Consider the following 18,937-nt stretch of genomic DNA (forward strand, 5'->3'; position numbering starts at 1 on the left):
CTGACCTAGGCTTTGCTACTGCTGATATGAATCAGATTTATTGTACTATTTCTCTCTGCTGAATTATTGAAGATAAAAGAAGATTTGATCAAGGGTTTCCCCACACATTGTGGGGTTTGTCCCTAGCTAGCCGCCACATCTTGTGTCTCTTGTCTTGGCTTGTTTTCTGTCGATCGTTTAATGTTCTATCTGCACTTTACTTTATGTACATGTGATTGCTAATCGGTGGAATATAATAAGAAAAAGAAGTAAACTGTTATAAGCATAGAACATACCATAACTTAACAATTTTGGAGGTGGGTGTAGAACATGTTGTCCAAGTCATAACAAACAATGCTACAAATTATGTTGTTGCTGGCAAGATGCTTATGGAGAGGCATCCTACTTTATTTTGGACACCTTGTGCTACACATTGTATTGATTTGATGTTGGAGGACAAAGGAAAAAATTCCTTTGTCAAAGATATTGTTGACTCATAAAAAAACATTACAAAATTTATATATAATCATGCATCTGTGCTTAGCTTGATGTGCAAATTCACCAACAACAAGGAGTTGGTGTGCCCCGCCATTACACGGTTTGCCACCAGTTTCATATCTCTTCAATCCCTCTTGAATTCTATGTGGGATGTGAAGAGAATGTTTCTTTCAGATGAGTGGCGTGCTTTGACATTTAGCTGCAAACCAGAGAGAGAGGCCATATACAGATTAGTTTCATATCAGGAAAACTTCTGGGTGGGAGTGCAGGAGGTGTGCAACGTTATTGAACCTTTGGTAAAGGTTCTTCGATTAGTTGATGGTGAGAAGGCCGCAATAGGCTATTTGTATGAGGCCATGGACAGGGCCAAAGAATCCATTCAGGCCTACTATGATGATACAGAAGATGAGGGGTTTCAGAAACAACTCCTCCTATGGGAAGTGATTCATGAACGATGGAACAACACACTCCATCGTCCCATTCATGCTGTAGAGATCTACCTGAACTCCGCATTTTCTTACCCATGTGAGTTCTTATTTGATGCTGAGATCATGGATGGATTGTTAACCTATGTTCAGAGGATGGTGCGATCTCCAGTAGAACGTGTAGAAATCTCCAAAGAAATAGAGATATACAGGATGGCAGATTACACATTTAGCTTTGAGATGGTTGTGGTTGATAAGAAGACTAAAATGGCAGGTATTTTTTAGTTTGTTTCAAATTTCGTTGTCTCTTCAAATTCATAACTTCATACTTTGCTTCAACTTTCAAATATCGTTTTTTTCTTATGTTTATCTTATTTGTAATTTTGTTGTAGATGCATGGTGGACTCGCTTTGGTGCCAGAGTACCCCATCTGTGAAATCTTGCCATTCGAATCCTCAACCAAACATGTAGCTCCTCATGATGCGAGTGCAACTGGAGTGTATTTGAAAAAATACACAACAACAAGCGCAACAAGTTAAACTTAAAACTTAAAATATTCCAGATTTCCAATTAATTTTTTGAATTCATTAAATAATATTTTTTTATAATTATTATTTTATGATCTTTGTACAGGTTGGAGTCCCAGCGACTTAATGACATGGTCTACGTCTACTACAATCTTCGATTGTGGGTGAGGCAACTTGATAATATGGAGGCCATCTCATTGAATGGGATTGACACCACTGCTGCATGGAGGGTTGAGGCCGAGAGGCCTCTCATGGAGTCTGTCGATGATTGGCTAGAGCTGGAGGTAGTGGAAGGTGTAGAGGAGGAGGAGGAGGAGGAGCAACATGAGGAGGGGGTGACACCCTTCAATCGCACCCTTCTACTGCCAAACTTCCGACCCCAGGAAATAATGCATCTTGTGCAAATCCTTCATGTCGAATTCTGTGGCTAGATTCTTCTTGCAACCCTCGATGAGCTTGGATGATCTTGTCAGGAAGAGATCATCCACATATAATACTAGGACTAGAGGTTCATTCTCTATAACCAGATAGTAGAGATTGGGGTCTGCATCACTCTTGACGAACCGCATCTTCTGCAAGTAGCCAACAATTCGACCATACCATGCTCTAGGTGCCTGTTTAGGCCCATAAAAGGCTTTCTTTAATCTGCATACATGAGATTTCTTCTCATGTGTCTCAAAGTCTTCTGGCTGTTCAATGTATACTTCCTCTTCTATTACCTTGTTCAAGAATGTCGTCTTAACATCCATCTGATGAATCTCCCACCCCATCTGAGCTACAAGAGATATCATGGTTCTAATAAATGTATACTTGGCTACTGGGGCGAAGGTCTCTTCGTAGTCTATTCCTTCCTTTTGAGCATACCCCTTAGCCACAAACCTGGCTTTGTATTTCTCCACACCGCCATCTGCAACATATTTGATCTTGTAGATCCATCTCGAACCTACCACTGATCTGTCCTGAGATTTAGGCACCACTTCCTAGACATCATTCACCATTATAGAGCTATATTCCTCCACCATCGCATCTACCCATACTTGATGCTAAATGATCTCCTAAAAACTGGAGGGTTCCCCAACCTGAGCTACTAAGGCCTGGTATCTGTCTGGCTGTCTTCGCTCCCTTTTACTGTTCTTGGGTGCACCAATGAATTCTTCTGCATCCCGCAGAATTTGTCGGAGTTCCCGGCTCGTTCTTCCTTTGGTAGTAGGCACATCTGTCAGTTCTTCCTCTGCCTGTGATTCCTCCTGTTCTAGAGGAGATTTTTTGGTACCAGCTTCCGCTGGTTGAAGTGGTTTGACCAACAACTCATCTTTTGTCTGCTCCTCGAAAGGCATTTCTCGAGATTTTCTGAAAGCTCTATCCTCCATGAACTTTACATCTTGCCGAACTACTACCTTCCTGCTCCCTGGAAGATAGACTCTATATGCCTTAGCATTCTCGCTATATCCCACAAGATATCCTTTCTCTGCAGTTTGATCTAACTTCTTCCTCTTCTCCTCGGGTATATGGTAGTATGCTAAACTCCCAAATATCCTGAAATGACTAACTTCAGGTGTCTTCCCGATGAAGACCTTTTCTAGAGTAATCTTGCCCAATGCCCTATGAGGAGTTCTATTCTGGACATAGACTGCCGTGCTGCATGCTCTTGCCCACAAGAATTTTGGCATATCCTGATCATACAACATAGCCCTAGATGCTTCCACAATAGTCCTGTTCTTCCTTTCTGCTACTCCATTCTGCTCCGGATTGTAGGGAGCTGTCCACTCTCTTCGGATGCCCTCCCTAGCGCAAAAATCGGTGAAGTCCTTGTTAACATACTCTCCACCATTGTCGGAGCACAATACTTTTATCTTCTTTCCTGTTAGATTCTCCACTTGAGCCTTAAACTTTTTGAATCGACCGAAAACCTCATCTTTGGTTTTCAGAAAGTAGGTCCAAGTCTTCCTAGAATGGTCATCGATGAAGGTGACGAAGTATTTGGCACCACTAAGAGCTTTTGTGGACATCGGTCTACAGATGTCTGAATGTATCAATCCTAGTACACTCTTGGCCCTATTGTTACTTTTTGGAAACGCTGCTTTGGCATACTTGCCCAGAGCACACCCTTTGCATACATCATCTCGTTCAATACTAAGATCTGGAACTCTTGTTACAGTTTTTTTGAGAATTCTCAGAGCCCCATGGTGCAAATGTCCCATCCTTGTGGCCATAGTTCATTCAAATCCTTGTCTCCATTATTTCCAATCAGTGCCATTGGTGATTCTAGTTGCAATCTGTACAACCTGTTACTTCTGATTCCAATCCGAACCTTCTTTTTCCAACTTGGGTGTTTGACGTATACTTTCTCCTTAATGAAGAAAACGTCACAACCCTTGTTTCGAAATTGAGATACGGAAAGTAAGTTCATCCCCAATGCTGGCACATGCAGCACATTGGTAACTCGGAACCGCTCTCCTGTTTCTGTTTGAAAATCTATATTACCTTTCTCTACTGGAGTACACTTTGCCTTATTCCCCATGGTGATATGAAAATTCATTCTTTCTTCCTGATAATTTGAAAAACATTCTTGAGTTCCTGTCATATGCTAGGAAGCTCCACTATCTATATGCCAAACCTCTGAGGAGGCAGAGCTTGCTACGCGAGCAACTTCTTCTTCCAATTTGGAAGCCAACATAGAATAATCGTAATTTCTGTCTCTTGTGCATTCTTCTGAAAATGTGCATGAGTCTCCTTGAGTGGATGCCTCTGCATCATGCTCTTGACCCATAAGATTTTCCCTTCCTGTCGCCGAATCTTTGCTCTAATACCATGTGAAAATTTCTAAACAGAAATTCTACTTATTATTCCCAATAAGTTATTTATGAAATCCCTTCAGTATTAAAATAAATTCTACTGCAAATATCATACCATTATACAGAAACAAATATATGCACAAGAATCAATCACATCAACACAGTTATTTTTGGACAATTGTCCCCGGAAAAACCCAATGCGGGAAAACCAGTGCAACAGAGGAGAGTTTTATTATTCTTCAGCAACAATCGCTTTTACAGAAAAATTTACATAGACACTAGGATAAAACACCTAAGACTTTTCTCCGAGACTTTCTGACACCCTGGAGAGCTTCCTTTCTCTATTGCGTCATTCTGCGTGGCGTTGCCCTGCTCTGGTCCCTCTCTGCCTCATGCCTATGTCTCTTTGAACTACGTCTCCCTTTACACTGTCTCTCAGAGTCCTTGTGTCACTTCTTCTGAGCTCCCTGATTGCTGCTCATCCCCCCTCTTCCTCTACCTTGCTACTCTCCCTCTGAAATCGATCTCCTTCTCTCTGAGAATCGATTTTCCTTGGCATATTGAGTATCTGCTGGTCTGTCTCCTAATGACCCTCAAGTTTTCTCTTATACTTTTCCTGTTGATAAATCAACGTCCGAGATTAAGTCCCTAATCAACGATTAAGATTAAAACAAACTTGATCCTTGTCTCTTAAAAGCTTCTCATCTTTATCTTTATTAATACCCATTAATATTTTTATTTTCCTAAGTTTAGACTTAGGAACCCATTAAAAATATGAATTATTTTAATAAATCCTCATCCGGATGGAATTTCTCAAAACAATTTCTGGGTCTTAGAGATCTCATGTGCCTTAGCCTCTACACCAATTTTCATGGCTAGAGCACATCCGATGCTACCCCAAATCAACAGAGCCAACCCAAAAGATTTCTGGGTTTGATTGGTTTGGGGTAGGAGAGATCAACCCTAATTTTGCAGAATTTTTGGAGCTGATTTGAGGCCCCAAATTCTAGTTTGCCTCCAGCAGCAGCAACAGAAAATTCTTGAGCAGAGCATACAGCCAGTTGGGTCAATTCCAGCGAGGAGATTCACTCTAGTTGACCTGGGTTTTACATGCTTGCTGTAGCAAACCTAGGTGCACACATTCCATTCATATTGTACTCAGGTTGACTCATTCTTTTGCAATAAAATGGCTCAGAATTGATGCTTCTGCTCAATGATGATCTGATTGTCTTGCACGTGTGAAATTTTCAGTTCCATGTCCATTTATTTGCTGTAGCTTAGTTCATGTTCTTGGTATTCACTGTATTTTTCTAAGTAGAATATAACAATTTAATTGAGCGGGAAAAGGTTAAAAGGTTAAAGAAAGGGTCAAAGGGAAAAATGTTATAAAAGAGAGACCCATGGTATTCTGATGAAAAAAAAGAGATTGGGGCTCACTCTCTGGGCATGCTTGATTATCTTATTGTTCCTTGGAAAGCTGTAGGCTTCAAACCCTTGGACGAGATCCAAAGGGAATTCTAGTTTTAGTTGTGAAAGATTCAACTCTTGCCAGTAAGTTGGAGAGATCATTTTTGTTGTCACATTGGGTGTACAAGAGATTTGATTTGGGTTGGTTTCAATGGTGAAACAAATCCACCCTAGCTGATCAAGAGGAAAGATCACTCAGATCTTTGACAGATACTTATTGCTGAAGATCCATCTCATTGCCACACTGTGGAATTATTTGAGGAGCACGTAGCAGTTATACTCAGCAACTCGAGGGTTTGTCCACTTGTTTTGGCCAAGGCGCTGGTACAACATGAGCTCGTGGAGTTTGGAGGCCGCATTGTCATTTACAGGTTGCATTATCAACAATTTAGAGGGGCAGCTTTGGTTCAGAGCTTGCTGCTCATTCCCAGCACTATTTCTCTCATCGGAGCAAGACACTTTTTGCTGGTTTGTGGCATAAAAAGGAGGATCGGTCTACTATAACCAGTCTATCCAGCATGATCTCTTTTAGTAGTTAGGAGAGGGGATATTCCAACACTCTTATCATTCTCTTTCTCCTATCAAATATGTAATGACCCATCATTAATATAGAGAGCACGAGAATATTAGCATGCATACGATGCATGCATATGATAGCTACATATGCATGTATCGCATGCACTGCACTAGTAGCTATATTCTAAGTTACCTAAAATATTAAATATCCTGACACTCCTTCGTATAGAAAAAAAAAAACGCATTCACCCATTAGCACATATTACTTAATTAATGAGTGCTTACCAATGTTATTAAGTTTAAAAGTGTAAAGTAAAAGGGTTATAAAGAAAATAAATGAAAAGAATTATGTAAATTCTTAAAAATCCGGTTATATAATTATCTATTTTGAGCAATTTTTAAATAAAGTATGTGAATGGATTATTAAAGAGATAAATTAAATCAAATAAAGCCCTATGTATGAACTTAGGACTTTTAATTTAAACATATAAAAATCTTAATCAAAGTAAAGTGACTCATATCAAAATATCCTTAAGGAGAGATACGACTCTGCACGTTGAGCAGGTGTCGTTGAGAAGGGAAGCGGTGGACTCATAGATGGAGAGAGAACCACCGCTAATAATCGGTACATAAGAAGAGGCCGAGAGGGAAGAAGGGAGGCGGGGGGTTCTTGGCCTGAGAGGCTATTTGTTGTGAGTAGGAAAACTGATTCGGGTGCTGTTGAGAGGAGGAAGGAGAAATTTATACATACTGGTTATGAATCGGAACTATTGAGCCTTGCTTGTTTTGGAAGTTTCTGGGCACGGGGGAACGGTATGCATCGGTTGAGAAGCATACTGGATCGAGTATCTAGGTATATTCGGTTTGGCTGGGTGGTTTTGGTTATTCGGTAATGAGAGCGCGGGAGCAGTTCTGAAGCACCCTCACCGCAACAGCAGTAGCAGGCCAGGTAAGTACTTCATCAAATCAATAATACCATTTCAATCAGTTCAGCAATCTTTACAGTTTCACAGTTCAGCAATCTTTACAGTTTCACCGCTCAGTAATGGCTCTTTATTTAGCAAGGTCATTACATATGGTATCAGAGCTGGTTCAACTTTCGGACCTGTTAAGCTTGTTAAAAGGTTTAAATTTACCAAAATAAGGTGGTGCAAAATTCATCTCCTTGACAATACTGCAGTAGTTATGTTTCAGACAATTTAATATGATGCAAATTAGTGCCAGGACAGTCCCAAAGCTTATATCTCCTAAAATAAGGCACTGACTGCTTATGCAATTGAAGTTTTCAGAATTTTGGAATTGTTTTATGACAGTTCTGGTATTGGAAGGAGATAAATAGAAGAACTCGATTGGTTTGAAATTTTCTTCTGTTAGCCGGAGGCCTTGTTTATTTCAGCAGAGTATATGGGCAGTCCAGTTCAATTTTTAAAACCTTAATAAAAATATAAGGTTGATATAACTTCTCTGGATTTAGAATATAACAGTTTGGGGATAATTTATAATCCGAACTTAGACAATTTATCAGTGAAACACCTAAAAGCCAAGCTATTTAAGCATCTTAACGCTATGAGCAAATAGGTCATATGCTACTAAAGGCTGTATAATATATGATAGTTTTGGCTACATGGAAATCGTTTGTCAATGACAAATATGCAGGATGAGGTCTTGTTCTCAAACAAAGATGCTCATTGTATACCGTTCCGAAGACTCCGAAAAGTGAAAGCAGTTAATGAAATTTCTATGGCCAAGCATTGGAAGAAACAGCCATGCTCTGTTGGAGGTGAACATGTACCAGTCATGGAATTAAGAGGGCTTCAAGGACTGATGGAAGCAAATGAACTACCCTCCCCTGTGCAGTCTGAGGAGGGATTGCACTCAGTTGACAGAGGTGAATGCACTCCTGTCACAAAGCTCAAAAGACTCAAGAGAGTTGGGGAATCCAGTGGACCAGAACATTCAAAAACTGGTGAAATGTTCACGTCTTTACAAGAGCAGAACACTTCAGTTCCAGATATAAACCCTACCATCGTCAGTCAGAATGGGCAATGCAGAGATTCTATACACGATGGATCTTCTGACACTGCAAACAAAAGCGGAACTGCTGGAAATGTCAAGCTTGCTGACATGCTGTCCGAACCTCGTCTGAATAGGTTAAATTGCAGACCGCAGAGAAATCTTTCAAGGAAGACGATAAATTTATCGAAGTCAAGTGACAATGATGACGAAGAGGACGAGGATGAGAGTAATAGTGAGGGAGAAAATTTAGGTGGATTTATCGTGGATGACGATTCAGAGGAAGAGACGAATGCGGGAAGTTCAAGTGAATCGAAGGGCAATAACTCTAATGCATCAGACCCGGAAAATCGAGGTTGGGGTTCTCATTCGGAGAGCGATCCAGACTTAGAGGATTTAGATGAAATATTAAATAGGATGAGGCGACAGAGCAAAAATATTTTGAATTGGGAATACGAAGCTGATATGCTTGCTGCATTGCAAAGGAGCTTGAATTGGGCATAGAAGCAATGCAACGTTGGAAGAAATTGTTACACTGTGGAGCGGGCAGGATTTGACCGCAGAATCCCCACAACGCAAACGAAGCCAGATAATAATTTATAACCGTCGCTGCCAGTGATAGGGGGCGTCGAAGGCCCTCCCAGGTGATGAGGCTGGCGTGCAAGGCGCATGTCAATGGATTTCGACTTGTCCGATGCCAGCTAAACGATGGCGTGTTAAAATAAAGCGTGAGTCTGATAGTTAATTGACGCGTGAAGAATTACGTGCCCCATGGGCTGTTATGAGTCATTATTCGCCGACATAAAAGTTTTTTTTAAAAGCATGGGAGATTTTCTATCGGTGCCCGCCGTTTAGCTTAAATAAACGGAGATTTTCTTGGTTTTGAAGAGAATCCGTTAGATATTCGCGAATTTGAAGGTTCTACGGCGGAGTGCCTGGGGAGGAAAATGGGGATGCCGACCAGCGCTGCCGTATCGCCCTTCGTGCCATTCTCTGCTGGGTCTGCGTCCGTGATGCCCACATTGCCAAGGTACGTGCATACATTTCTTTCTATTCACTTTGATATGGCGTCTTGGGATTCTGCCATACAGCAAGCCTTATCGGACCAAGAAACTTATCGGAAGTTTTAGGATCTCATATAATTCGGTATCTGTATTTAAGATAACGACAACGCAAAATGCAATGCATTCATAATCGAATAATGGTTTTGATACTTTTGGTATCATCCCATTTTCAATTCGTAAATCATAAACCATTGTATCGAAGTTTTCACATTCATTCAGCATGTAAATAGGCCTGTCACCTAGAATCAGCTTCTAAGCTTTGACAGAGAACCGAGAGTAAATTCATTAGATTATGAGGGCTAGGAACACATGCTCAGTGCACGGTTCAAGCATTTTTGACTCTCTTAGACAAAATCCATATAAAAAAAAAAAAATTTAGCCATAGCAAAATATGATGTCAGAGTTAGATGGCTGTGGCTGAATTGTGCGAACCAAGTTTGGTGAACGTTTTGGAGAATTGATCATTCTCAGCGTTTGAAGAATTGAACACAAACTTGAAGAAGTTATGACAGGTAGGAAAGTTAAAATCAGCAAAAGGTGCACACAAAGTACACATGTTTACGAAACTCTGGGAAGGCAAAACAAAAAGGAGAAGTGATTTAACCCAAAGTTAGTGATTTAGTTTGTGCAGCATGTTAATTTACATGATAGAGCTAGAAAGAATTGCACATTGTTCTCTTTTTCGTTATTTGGGTTGCATTTCACACAGAAGAGACAATATCTATTTCCTTGTTCAACATGAACTTTGTGGAACAATCTCTTGTATTTCTCAATTGTTATGGTTTACTTTTGGTGGTTTATTGAGAGATGTTTTGTTGGTCTTTGGACCTTAATTTAACAAACTTGTTTTTCTTCATCATCATTAAGAATAGAATGCCAGTCATTGTCATAGTTGCACTTTTAACTTTAAATCTTTCAAATTTGTTCATGAATTTTACAAAGTCGAATTTGTGTTCCCTTAGTTCCTTATTGGGTTTTCATCACTATCTTTTCAACTTTGTAAATGAGTGAATTTGCTTTAGATTTGAGGAGAGGCACTTTTTATTTAAAAGTTTCCATTTGCTTGTCACAGTGTTGTAGTGGAGTCTCACTTCAACCAGATATTGAAAAGTTTGTTTTAGCTTTTGAGGATTGATAAATTTCTTGATATTTGAAGTCGTATTTATCCTGGCATATGGCTTGAAACACTAAATTTACAAAATCATTAACAAAGTTTTCCATCGTCAAAGATTATTATTCTGCATTGCATAATGAATAGTCTACAGTTGTATAATGATAATTTCTGCTAAAGCAACATTACTATTTGTAGTTTAATAATCACTGACACCACACCTTTGGTGTACTATACTTGTTATATTTCTCACTACTTAGCCTTACTGACTATTTCCAACTGTTATCGACAACAATCACTGATTGATGCAATTAATTTTATCGATCTTGATTGAATCTGGTTAAATTTGACCATGTTTTGCCACATTTGTCCCTGGTGAAAAATTTGACAAAAGAGAACTGTGGTTAAAAGGCTATAATTAACCATAGCTAAAACTTTTAGCCGTAAATTTCTTGCATGCTCATTTTATTTTCTATATGATTTAACCAAAATATTAAGATTATTTGCTACCATAACCAAACCTGTTATAGAATTATCTTGTATTACATTGCACAATTCATTGATAAGAAATGCTCATCTAGCCTTTGATGGGCTTCTAGGCTCAACTTTTTGTGCCTTTCGTGTTTGTCTAGGAAGATTTCTCATCTTACTGTCACTATTATTATTTTTGCATTCCTATAGTCAAACTGTTACAGGTAAGTTACCAGGGTACATCATACAGTTATGGAGCCTGATATAGTTTCATATTCAGATACAACAGCTTTCAAAAAAAAAAAAAATTTTACAATACATTTGAATGTGAGATATATAATGTTAAAACACATAACAGAGATATATGGAAAACAAATACCATGAAGCAAATCCAAGATTTGTAGATACTGCTACAAGGCTAGAACTTTAGCATAAGGAAATGCTATTAAAGATCTTTTCTACCGTTCGGAGATTTAATGTGCTTACTCGTAGTTGTGTTTGAAAAGATAATGCCCTCTTCCTATAAATTCTAGACTTGCTTCACATCAGTTTGAAAGTGTCATCGGTATATTTAAGGCAGCAAATATTCTGACTATTTGACTTCCATGAAACATTTATTTCAGGGATACTTATCCCCTAAATGGTTTAGACTTTAGAGTACCATAGCAAGCTCTTTTATTTTTATTTTTTTGTCAAAAAGCAAATTCCTCTGAAAGCATTTTAGTTTGAAGCTTACGGACATCTTTATATAAATTATATAAGATCTGGATTGCATTGGATAACTATTTAAGTGAGATGGTATGCTCCTCATGGTTTTGAACCATTATCTGTTGTTGTTTATAGTCTAATCTAGCCTTTCTCTGGTCTTCTAACCTTAATGTTTGGGTCTATCAGCTACCTTAGTGTGTATCTCTAAATTGATAAGGTGGCTATTACTCTGTCCCTTCCGGTTCCTAGGGATAATTGTAGTTTTGGTTTCTACCAGAATTCTGCAGTTACCTCTGTGAATTGCTTATACCTGGAACCCTTTTTCTTTTACATATATGGTTATGCCACTTAGCTTTTATCTAAAAATCTGTTGAAAATTAGATTCATCTTCTATCAAGCGGAAATGTCCTTGAAAATTAGACATGTTCTTTACCTATCTTATTTTGGATCATGTTGAAAACATTTAAGGTGAATGTAACTTCATTAGGGGAATATTTTAATTTGATTTAAGTTTGTCAACATTTTCATTTCCCTGATATTTTTACGAGTTTCCTAAGTCCTTACAGTCCCTGGGTGATGTAAGCACCTACATGATATTTGCAACATTGTATGATATACTTGAAATTATTCAAAAGACATAGATTTAAAGCAGATGCTACTTAAAGCTGTGAATTCCTTGATGATATGATATGGACTCCTTGATGCTGTGAATTCCTTGAGGATATGGACTTCCTGATGATGATAATATGGACGAGATTAACTCCTTGAAGAGTTGAACAAAAGGAGTTGACATATTCTCTAGAGATAAGTACCTTCTTGAATATTTTGATGTTATTCTCTTGTATTGGTATACTTTGCTTGGATGGATTCGTTTTTATTATTATTTATGCTCCTATGACAAACAATGGGTAATGATGTTTATATTCTTACAATCTTCTAGATATTCATTTTAATGTTTAGTCATCCTCCTTTATAAATTATTAGGGGACTCACTCCTCTGTACCTGTCAACAGCATAGATATTTCTCTTTGACTTCTCGACATAGGAGATATATTTGAGTTGTATAAATTATTCTATGAGACCTTTCTTCAAGTTGTATGAAAACTTCTGTAGGTGTTTTCTTAATAGTTTTTACTTCAGAAAATATATACAGTGGACAAATAACATTCAAAAGAGACCTCTAAAGAGTCACATATAATATCTTCCTTACTCAAAATTACCCAAGTGACTGTGTACCTGTTAATTGGTTCCTGAACTAATCAAATTCTTTTTGCATTTTAGCCTTTATTTCTTGCTCCTTATTGATGATCGCATTTTTATCTACTAATTCATCCTTGAAACACCCTTATCTCATTATCCTTTATAGAAAACATCTTTTTGAGGTTTTCAATTTCTTGATATTAAATGCTTAGACGTAACAAAGTCTCTGCTAACTTCTCTGATGGATCCCCCTCTGTAGTCGTTGCTTCAGTAGTGATTGCTGCACATATATGCTCACTCTTCTCTTTTACTTAACTTTTGATCCTGTTTTCATATCTGTTTATTTTGGTCGATAATCAGGGATAGCAATTGTTGTTTCTCTTTCTGTACTGTCTCTGGGGTTTGAACATGCTCTAGAGCTGATATTTTGAGTTTTCTCCTGAGCACTTGAATATCTGTAACTCTTGATCTAATCAAAGCTTGTATTGATGAGGAATCATTTGGATTTGCACCCAATTTGATTACAACCTGCTCCAAATTATCTATTCTCATCTGTTTTGTTTTCGTGGAAATTTTCTTCTTATTTCAGCTGGTTGGTCCTTTGGTTAACATATTTTCTAATTTTAAAGCATTAGTAGTTGTATTAGCTAAGCTTTTGCGTAACATTCAGACCTAATTTAGCAAATAGATAAGTGATGAATACAACCTGAGCAAAGGTTCCATGAGCATAAATTCAACCCATAGGGCCAAGGTATTGAAAGAGTACTACTATTTAAACATAGAGCAATGTTCGGTGTATTATTGTTAAAGGAAATGTTCAGTTCAAAATATGTTCCCCAAACGTGTTGCATACCATACTTGAGCTAGGTATTTCAATCAAATTATATATAAAAGAACACAACAAGTAACAGTATTGTTAAAAAGAAGGAATTGAGATTTGTCTTCGCTAATGACTATCCATATGAGGCATTTTGTTACCAAGTAAGACAATAACCCAGTTAGTTGTTACTGGAGCAAACACATTCAGATCAATGAAAGTTTGGAACATAACGATATGTGTTCGTAAGATCAAAAATCAAGTGTCAGTTAGCAATTTAAAGTCATGAGTTTTATGCACAAACAATACACGAAAGAATGATTATATTATGAATATGAAAGCTAATGACATGAATAGATTATGGCAAGGTATGTTATACTTTAGATAACATGTATGAAATATACATAAGCTATGTGTTTTTGAAAATATTAATGCACATGTTATAAATGCATGGACAAGTGTTTATGATTGCAGATAAAATCTCATTACCGAAATGACCACGTGATGACAGAAACTTCAGAACAATTAAGGCTCAAAGAGATTCCATGATAGGGTATTAACCCTGATTCTACTATGAGGGGTGGAGGTGTTGCCCACCGTTTATCCTTCGAACCCTGGAGTCATGGGAGGATTGTGCGAGTCACGCTCCCCTAGACATGTGATGATGACTGCCAGATGCCTACTCGGGATCAGGTCGGTATAGCCAACGCTGTCACCCTTGGAGTTTATGAATGGTAAGGTCAGTATAACTGACACCATGGCATACTCTAGTAGAGGACGGATAGGATGGGAGCGGAAGAGATTAGGAAGGATAGGATGATGTAGTGATAGCCTGGGGGGGGGGCTTGATGAAGTAAAACTTGATCATTAAAGTTATAGACCTAAAAATATTCAAAGCACCAATTTTATAGCGGCCTCACATTAAGTAAGAGTTTAACCTCAATACAATCCGAACCAGAATGTACTAATCTCTATTATAAGTATTGAACTCTAACTTCGGGACGAAGTTTTCTGAAGGAGGGGTGTATGTAATGACCCATCATTAATATAGAGAGCACGAGAATATTAGCATGCATACGATGCATGCATATGATAGCTACATATGCATGTATCGCATGCACTGCACTAGTAGCTATATTCTAAGTTACCTAAAATATTAAATATCCTGACACTCCTTCGTATAGAAAAAAAAAACGCATTCACCCATTAGCACATATTACTTAATTAATGAGTGCTTACCAATGTTATTAAGTTTAAAAGTGTAAAGTAAAAGGGTTATAAAGAAAATAAATGAAAAGAATTATGTAAATTCTTAAAAATCTGGTTATATAATTATCTATTTTGAGCAATTTTTAAATAAAGTATGTGAATGGATTATTAAAGAGATAAATTAAATCAAATAAAGCCCCTATGTATGAACTTAGGACTTTTAATTTAAACATATAAAAATCTTAATCAAAGTAAAATGACTCATATCAAAATATCTTTAAGGAGAGATACGACTCTGCACGTTGAGCAGGTGTCGTTGAGAAGGGAAGCAGTGGACTCATAGGTGGAGAGAGAACCACCGCTAATAATCGGTATATAAGAAGAGACCGAGAGGGAAGAAGGGAGGCGGGGGGTTCTTGGCCTGAGAGGCTATTTGTTGTGAGTAGGAAAACTGATTCGGGTGCTGTTGAGAGGAGGAAGGAGAAATTTATACATACTGGTTATGAATCGGAACTATTGAGCCTTGCTTGTTTTGGAAGTTTCTGGGCACGGGGGAACGGTATGCATCGGTTGAGAAGCATACTGGATCGAGTATCTAGGTATATTCGGTTTGGCTGGGTGGTTTTGGTTATTCGGTAATGAGAGCGCGGGAGCAGTTCTGAAGCACCCTCACCGCAACAGCAGTAGCAGGCCAGGTAAGTACTTCATCAAATCAATAATACCATTTCAATCAGTTCAGCAATCTTTACAGTTTCACCGCTCAGTAATGGCTCTTTATTTAGCTAGGTCATTACAAAATAACTCCACAGTCAAGGCTGTTCATGTTCCAATTTCCCAGAATTTATTCTTATTCCCAAAAAGGCTGCCCCAGCTTGTAATAAAATGGCAAATTAATAAAACAGATCAGGATATATTTGCTAAGGTATTTACTGTGGTAATCTTGCTTGTAGTATATTTTCTGTGTGATCGTTGTGTTAGAAATATTTCCTATTTGATTACATTCAAAATGTCTGTCAAAATGTCTACATGATAAAGGCTTCTTATTTGATTACATGCAAAGGGGTTGAAGAAAGGTTTACATGGAAAGTGTTTGACAAATGTCTGAAAGATAAAAATAAAAGGTTTTGCTAGTTTGGTCAGGATAATTTAGTAGGAGATATTACATGACCAAAGGTATTTTACAGCTTACGAAGTATAATATGGCATTACAAACCATCTTGGTTCAGACTTCAATGCTAGAGAGAATATGCACATGTCTTTATATTTGGATTTTATTCATTTTGTCAAATGCAATGGATAGAATCCTTATATAATCTACCATGCATTTTTGGTTAATACGTGCTCTATGCTTTCTACTCGATCTTTATTTGCTTTGCATCTGTTCCTGCAGCCATGCAATTTTGAAGTACCTTGCTTGTGCATACCCTAGTGTTCCAGATCATTGGTAAGTGATTTGTATATGCTTGTTTGTTCATCTATATTTTTAGTCTGCTGGATTTGTGCAGATATTGATCCATTTAGTGAGGGATTTACCATAACTACTTGAAGTTGTGTATATTCTTTTTTTGGCTTGATTCTATTTCTTAATGGGCAATATTGTTTGGAAATATAGCTTTTTAATCAAGAGGTTGGAATTGTATGTGTAATAAAGCTGCTGCTCAAATTTGACTATAGCATTTCAGAGGCAACTAAATTCCTTTCATATCCTCTGTTGTAGGTATCCAGCTGATCTTTCAAAGAGAGCCAAGATTGATTCTGTTTTGGATTGGCATCATTCTAATCTGCGTCGTGGTTCAGGTAGTTGGTTGTCTGTGTGCAATTTTCTAGGATGATTAAAAGTGGGAGCCTTATATAGCCTTGTTTTGTTCCTTTCCTTTCTTGGATTTCTTAGCACTTGAAACTGTCTAGTAGCAAGGTAACTAGGAATCAGTTAATTGTCATCACCACAATCCAGTTCATCTACAGTTCAGGATAGCGTATAGTAGCCACATGTGGGATTTCTTGAATGATCTAAGATAATATAATAAATCCTAACCCACATGACCTATTTCAGATCTGCAGAAAATAGCTCACTGGAAATTATATTTCTGCATGTTAAATAAATGCACAGCAAGCATAAAAGTACAGATTTACACATAACCTTGTTTTCCATGCAAATCTGTGATTTGTATCTTTAAATCAATTGCCTGCATATTTGTAAGTAATACCAATGTTGCGAAAATTGCGATCGGGATTAAATCGACGAGGGGAAAAAATCGTAAAAATAGGGAAAAAATTGGTAAAAATCGGGAAAAAATCATAAAATACAAAATATTCATTTTTTTCAATTTTTTAATATCTAAAGCATCTACAACATAAAATAATTACATCAACACATAAATATGATAAAAGAATTAATATATAAGATGTATAATATCATTTCTAGTGCTACATCACACAAAACAGTGAATCATGTCCTGAATAGTAAGTCCTGACTCCTGAGTCCCAACTTAGTCTCAAAATATCAACAAAAAATATAATAATGTATCTCATATCATGAGTCGTAATGTCATATACAATGAAATGAACCAAATAACTAATACCACTGATTTCCTCTGCCCCTCTTGCAAGAAAATGCAATACTTTTCCCTTTCCCTCTAGATGTAGATGCCGGTGGAGTTGGCAGTGGACTCTATTGTGCTCTAGAAGCTGAAGAACTAGGAGCTATAGGAGGTAGACCACGTCCTCTACTGGTGGCAGGGGTAGCCTGGGTAGGTGGTGTCACCTCCTCCTCCTCCCCCCCCTTGAAAAGTAAAATGTGTTAATATGAAATGCACTTAACTAAGGTTAGATGCAATTATCTTGGTTAATTTTAAGCTAGATGTCTAATCTAAGTGAGAGATCTTCCTTTTGAACTATTGTCAAAGGATAAAAATTGGGATGATTGTAAGAAAAAAAGGGTTGAGGACACGGTGGTGTCGCTAACGACACGGTGGGAGGTATAGGAGTCTCTGTTGGGATGATGTCATGGTTGGATTGCAGTTCATAGTGTGATTGAGTGTTTGGTCAAAATCATTGTAAATCATATTGTATCATGGATCGTTATCCCTGGTATGGGAATCCACTCTCGTCTCATTTCAGTGATTATAGGGTGGCAAGGAAGTGCTAGGCTGGTGCATGAAGTCGTCTACAGGTTGGAGCCTGTGTAATATTCCCAATTAGCTATGGCTAATTGGAATATTCGATTTTGTTCAATTTTTGCCTTCTATAGTTATTTGTAAATAAAAAGTGAGAAAGGAGGATGTAATATTCCTAATTAGCTATGGCTAATTGGAATATTCGATTTTGTTCAATTTTTGCCTTCTATAGCTATTTGTAAATAAAAAGTGAGGAAGGGGGACATAACTCACTTTAGAATAAAAAGTCACTTCCTATGTAGCACAATGTTGTGACTTAAAGGGGAGCCAAGGGGGCCAAAGGGGGACGTAGAAATGGAGCCCACACAGACACATGGAGAGACTGCGCAAGAGGGAAGAACACGTGGCAAGAGGAGAAGCACGCAGGAGGAGGTGAGCCTAGGGATTTTGAAAGACAGAGGCTATAAAATAGATAGGAGCCCCCTCATTTTGGATCATTCAGTTATGTGCATTTTGAGCTAGTCGTTTCGACTTCTGAGCACGCTGGCTGTTTAGCTAGTCTGCAACGCTGTTTAGTGAATTGAGTGTCTCCGTTCGGAGATCTCACTCTTAGCCCCGGGGGACTTCGAGTGCCTGCTGGGGCAAGGTATTTCCTTGGCATTTTAGCAGTAGTTTTATCAGCATTCCAACAACAGTTTCAGTAGCATTTTGGAGGACTGTGCAGCACTGGGAGAGGGACGCAGTTCCTTTTGGTTGTAGTGCTGGATTGGGGTTTTGCAGGTGGATTTATGCTGGGAGATTGAGCAAGAGTCCAGCTCTTGTCTCATTGGAGGATTTTGGCATGGTTTTAGGCAGATTCTAGAGGGGTTTCCTTTAGTGGCAACGCAGGGCATTGGGGAACTGCACAGAACCCCAAGAGGGCGTTTTTTCAGGGGTCAGCCATTCCAGGGAAGCTTTCTGGGTTTTTTGGGTTTCTTGAGTAGAGCCCGAATCCAGAGTTTCAGCTTTTTCCGAGGAGGGG

At 38.2% G+C, this 18,937-nt stretch overlaps 1 protein-coding gene across 1 annotated transcript in view; it reads left to right on the plus strand.

The window, feature by feature from the left end:
* Positions 1–18,937, plus strand: part of GSTT1 (glutathione S-transferase THETA 1) — a 319,954-nt gene that overhangs the window by 168,464 nt on the left and 132,553 nt on the right. Inside the window, exons 4-5 of the mRNA XM_089438574.1 lie at positions 16,191–16,244; positions 16,518–16,597. Coding sequence (XP_089294700.1) covers positions 16,191–16,244; positions 16,518–16,597 — 134 coding nt within the window. The remainder of the gene's footprint in view (positions 1–16,190; positions 16,245–16,517; positions 16,598–18,937) is intronic.

The sequence above is a fragment of the Pinus tabuliformis genome, chromosome 9, assembly GCF_031772625.1.
Source record: "Pinus tabuliformis cultivar Carrire ecotype Pingquan chromosome 9, CPIR1, whole genome shotgun sequence".
NCBI lineage: Eukaryota > Viridiplantae > Streptophyta > Pinopsida > Pinales > Pinaceae > Pinus > Pinus tabuliformis.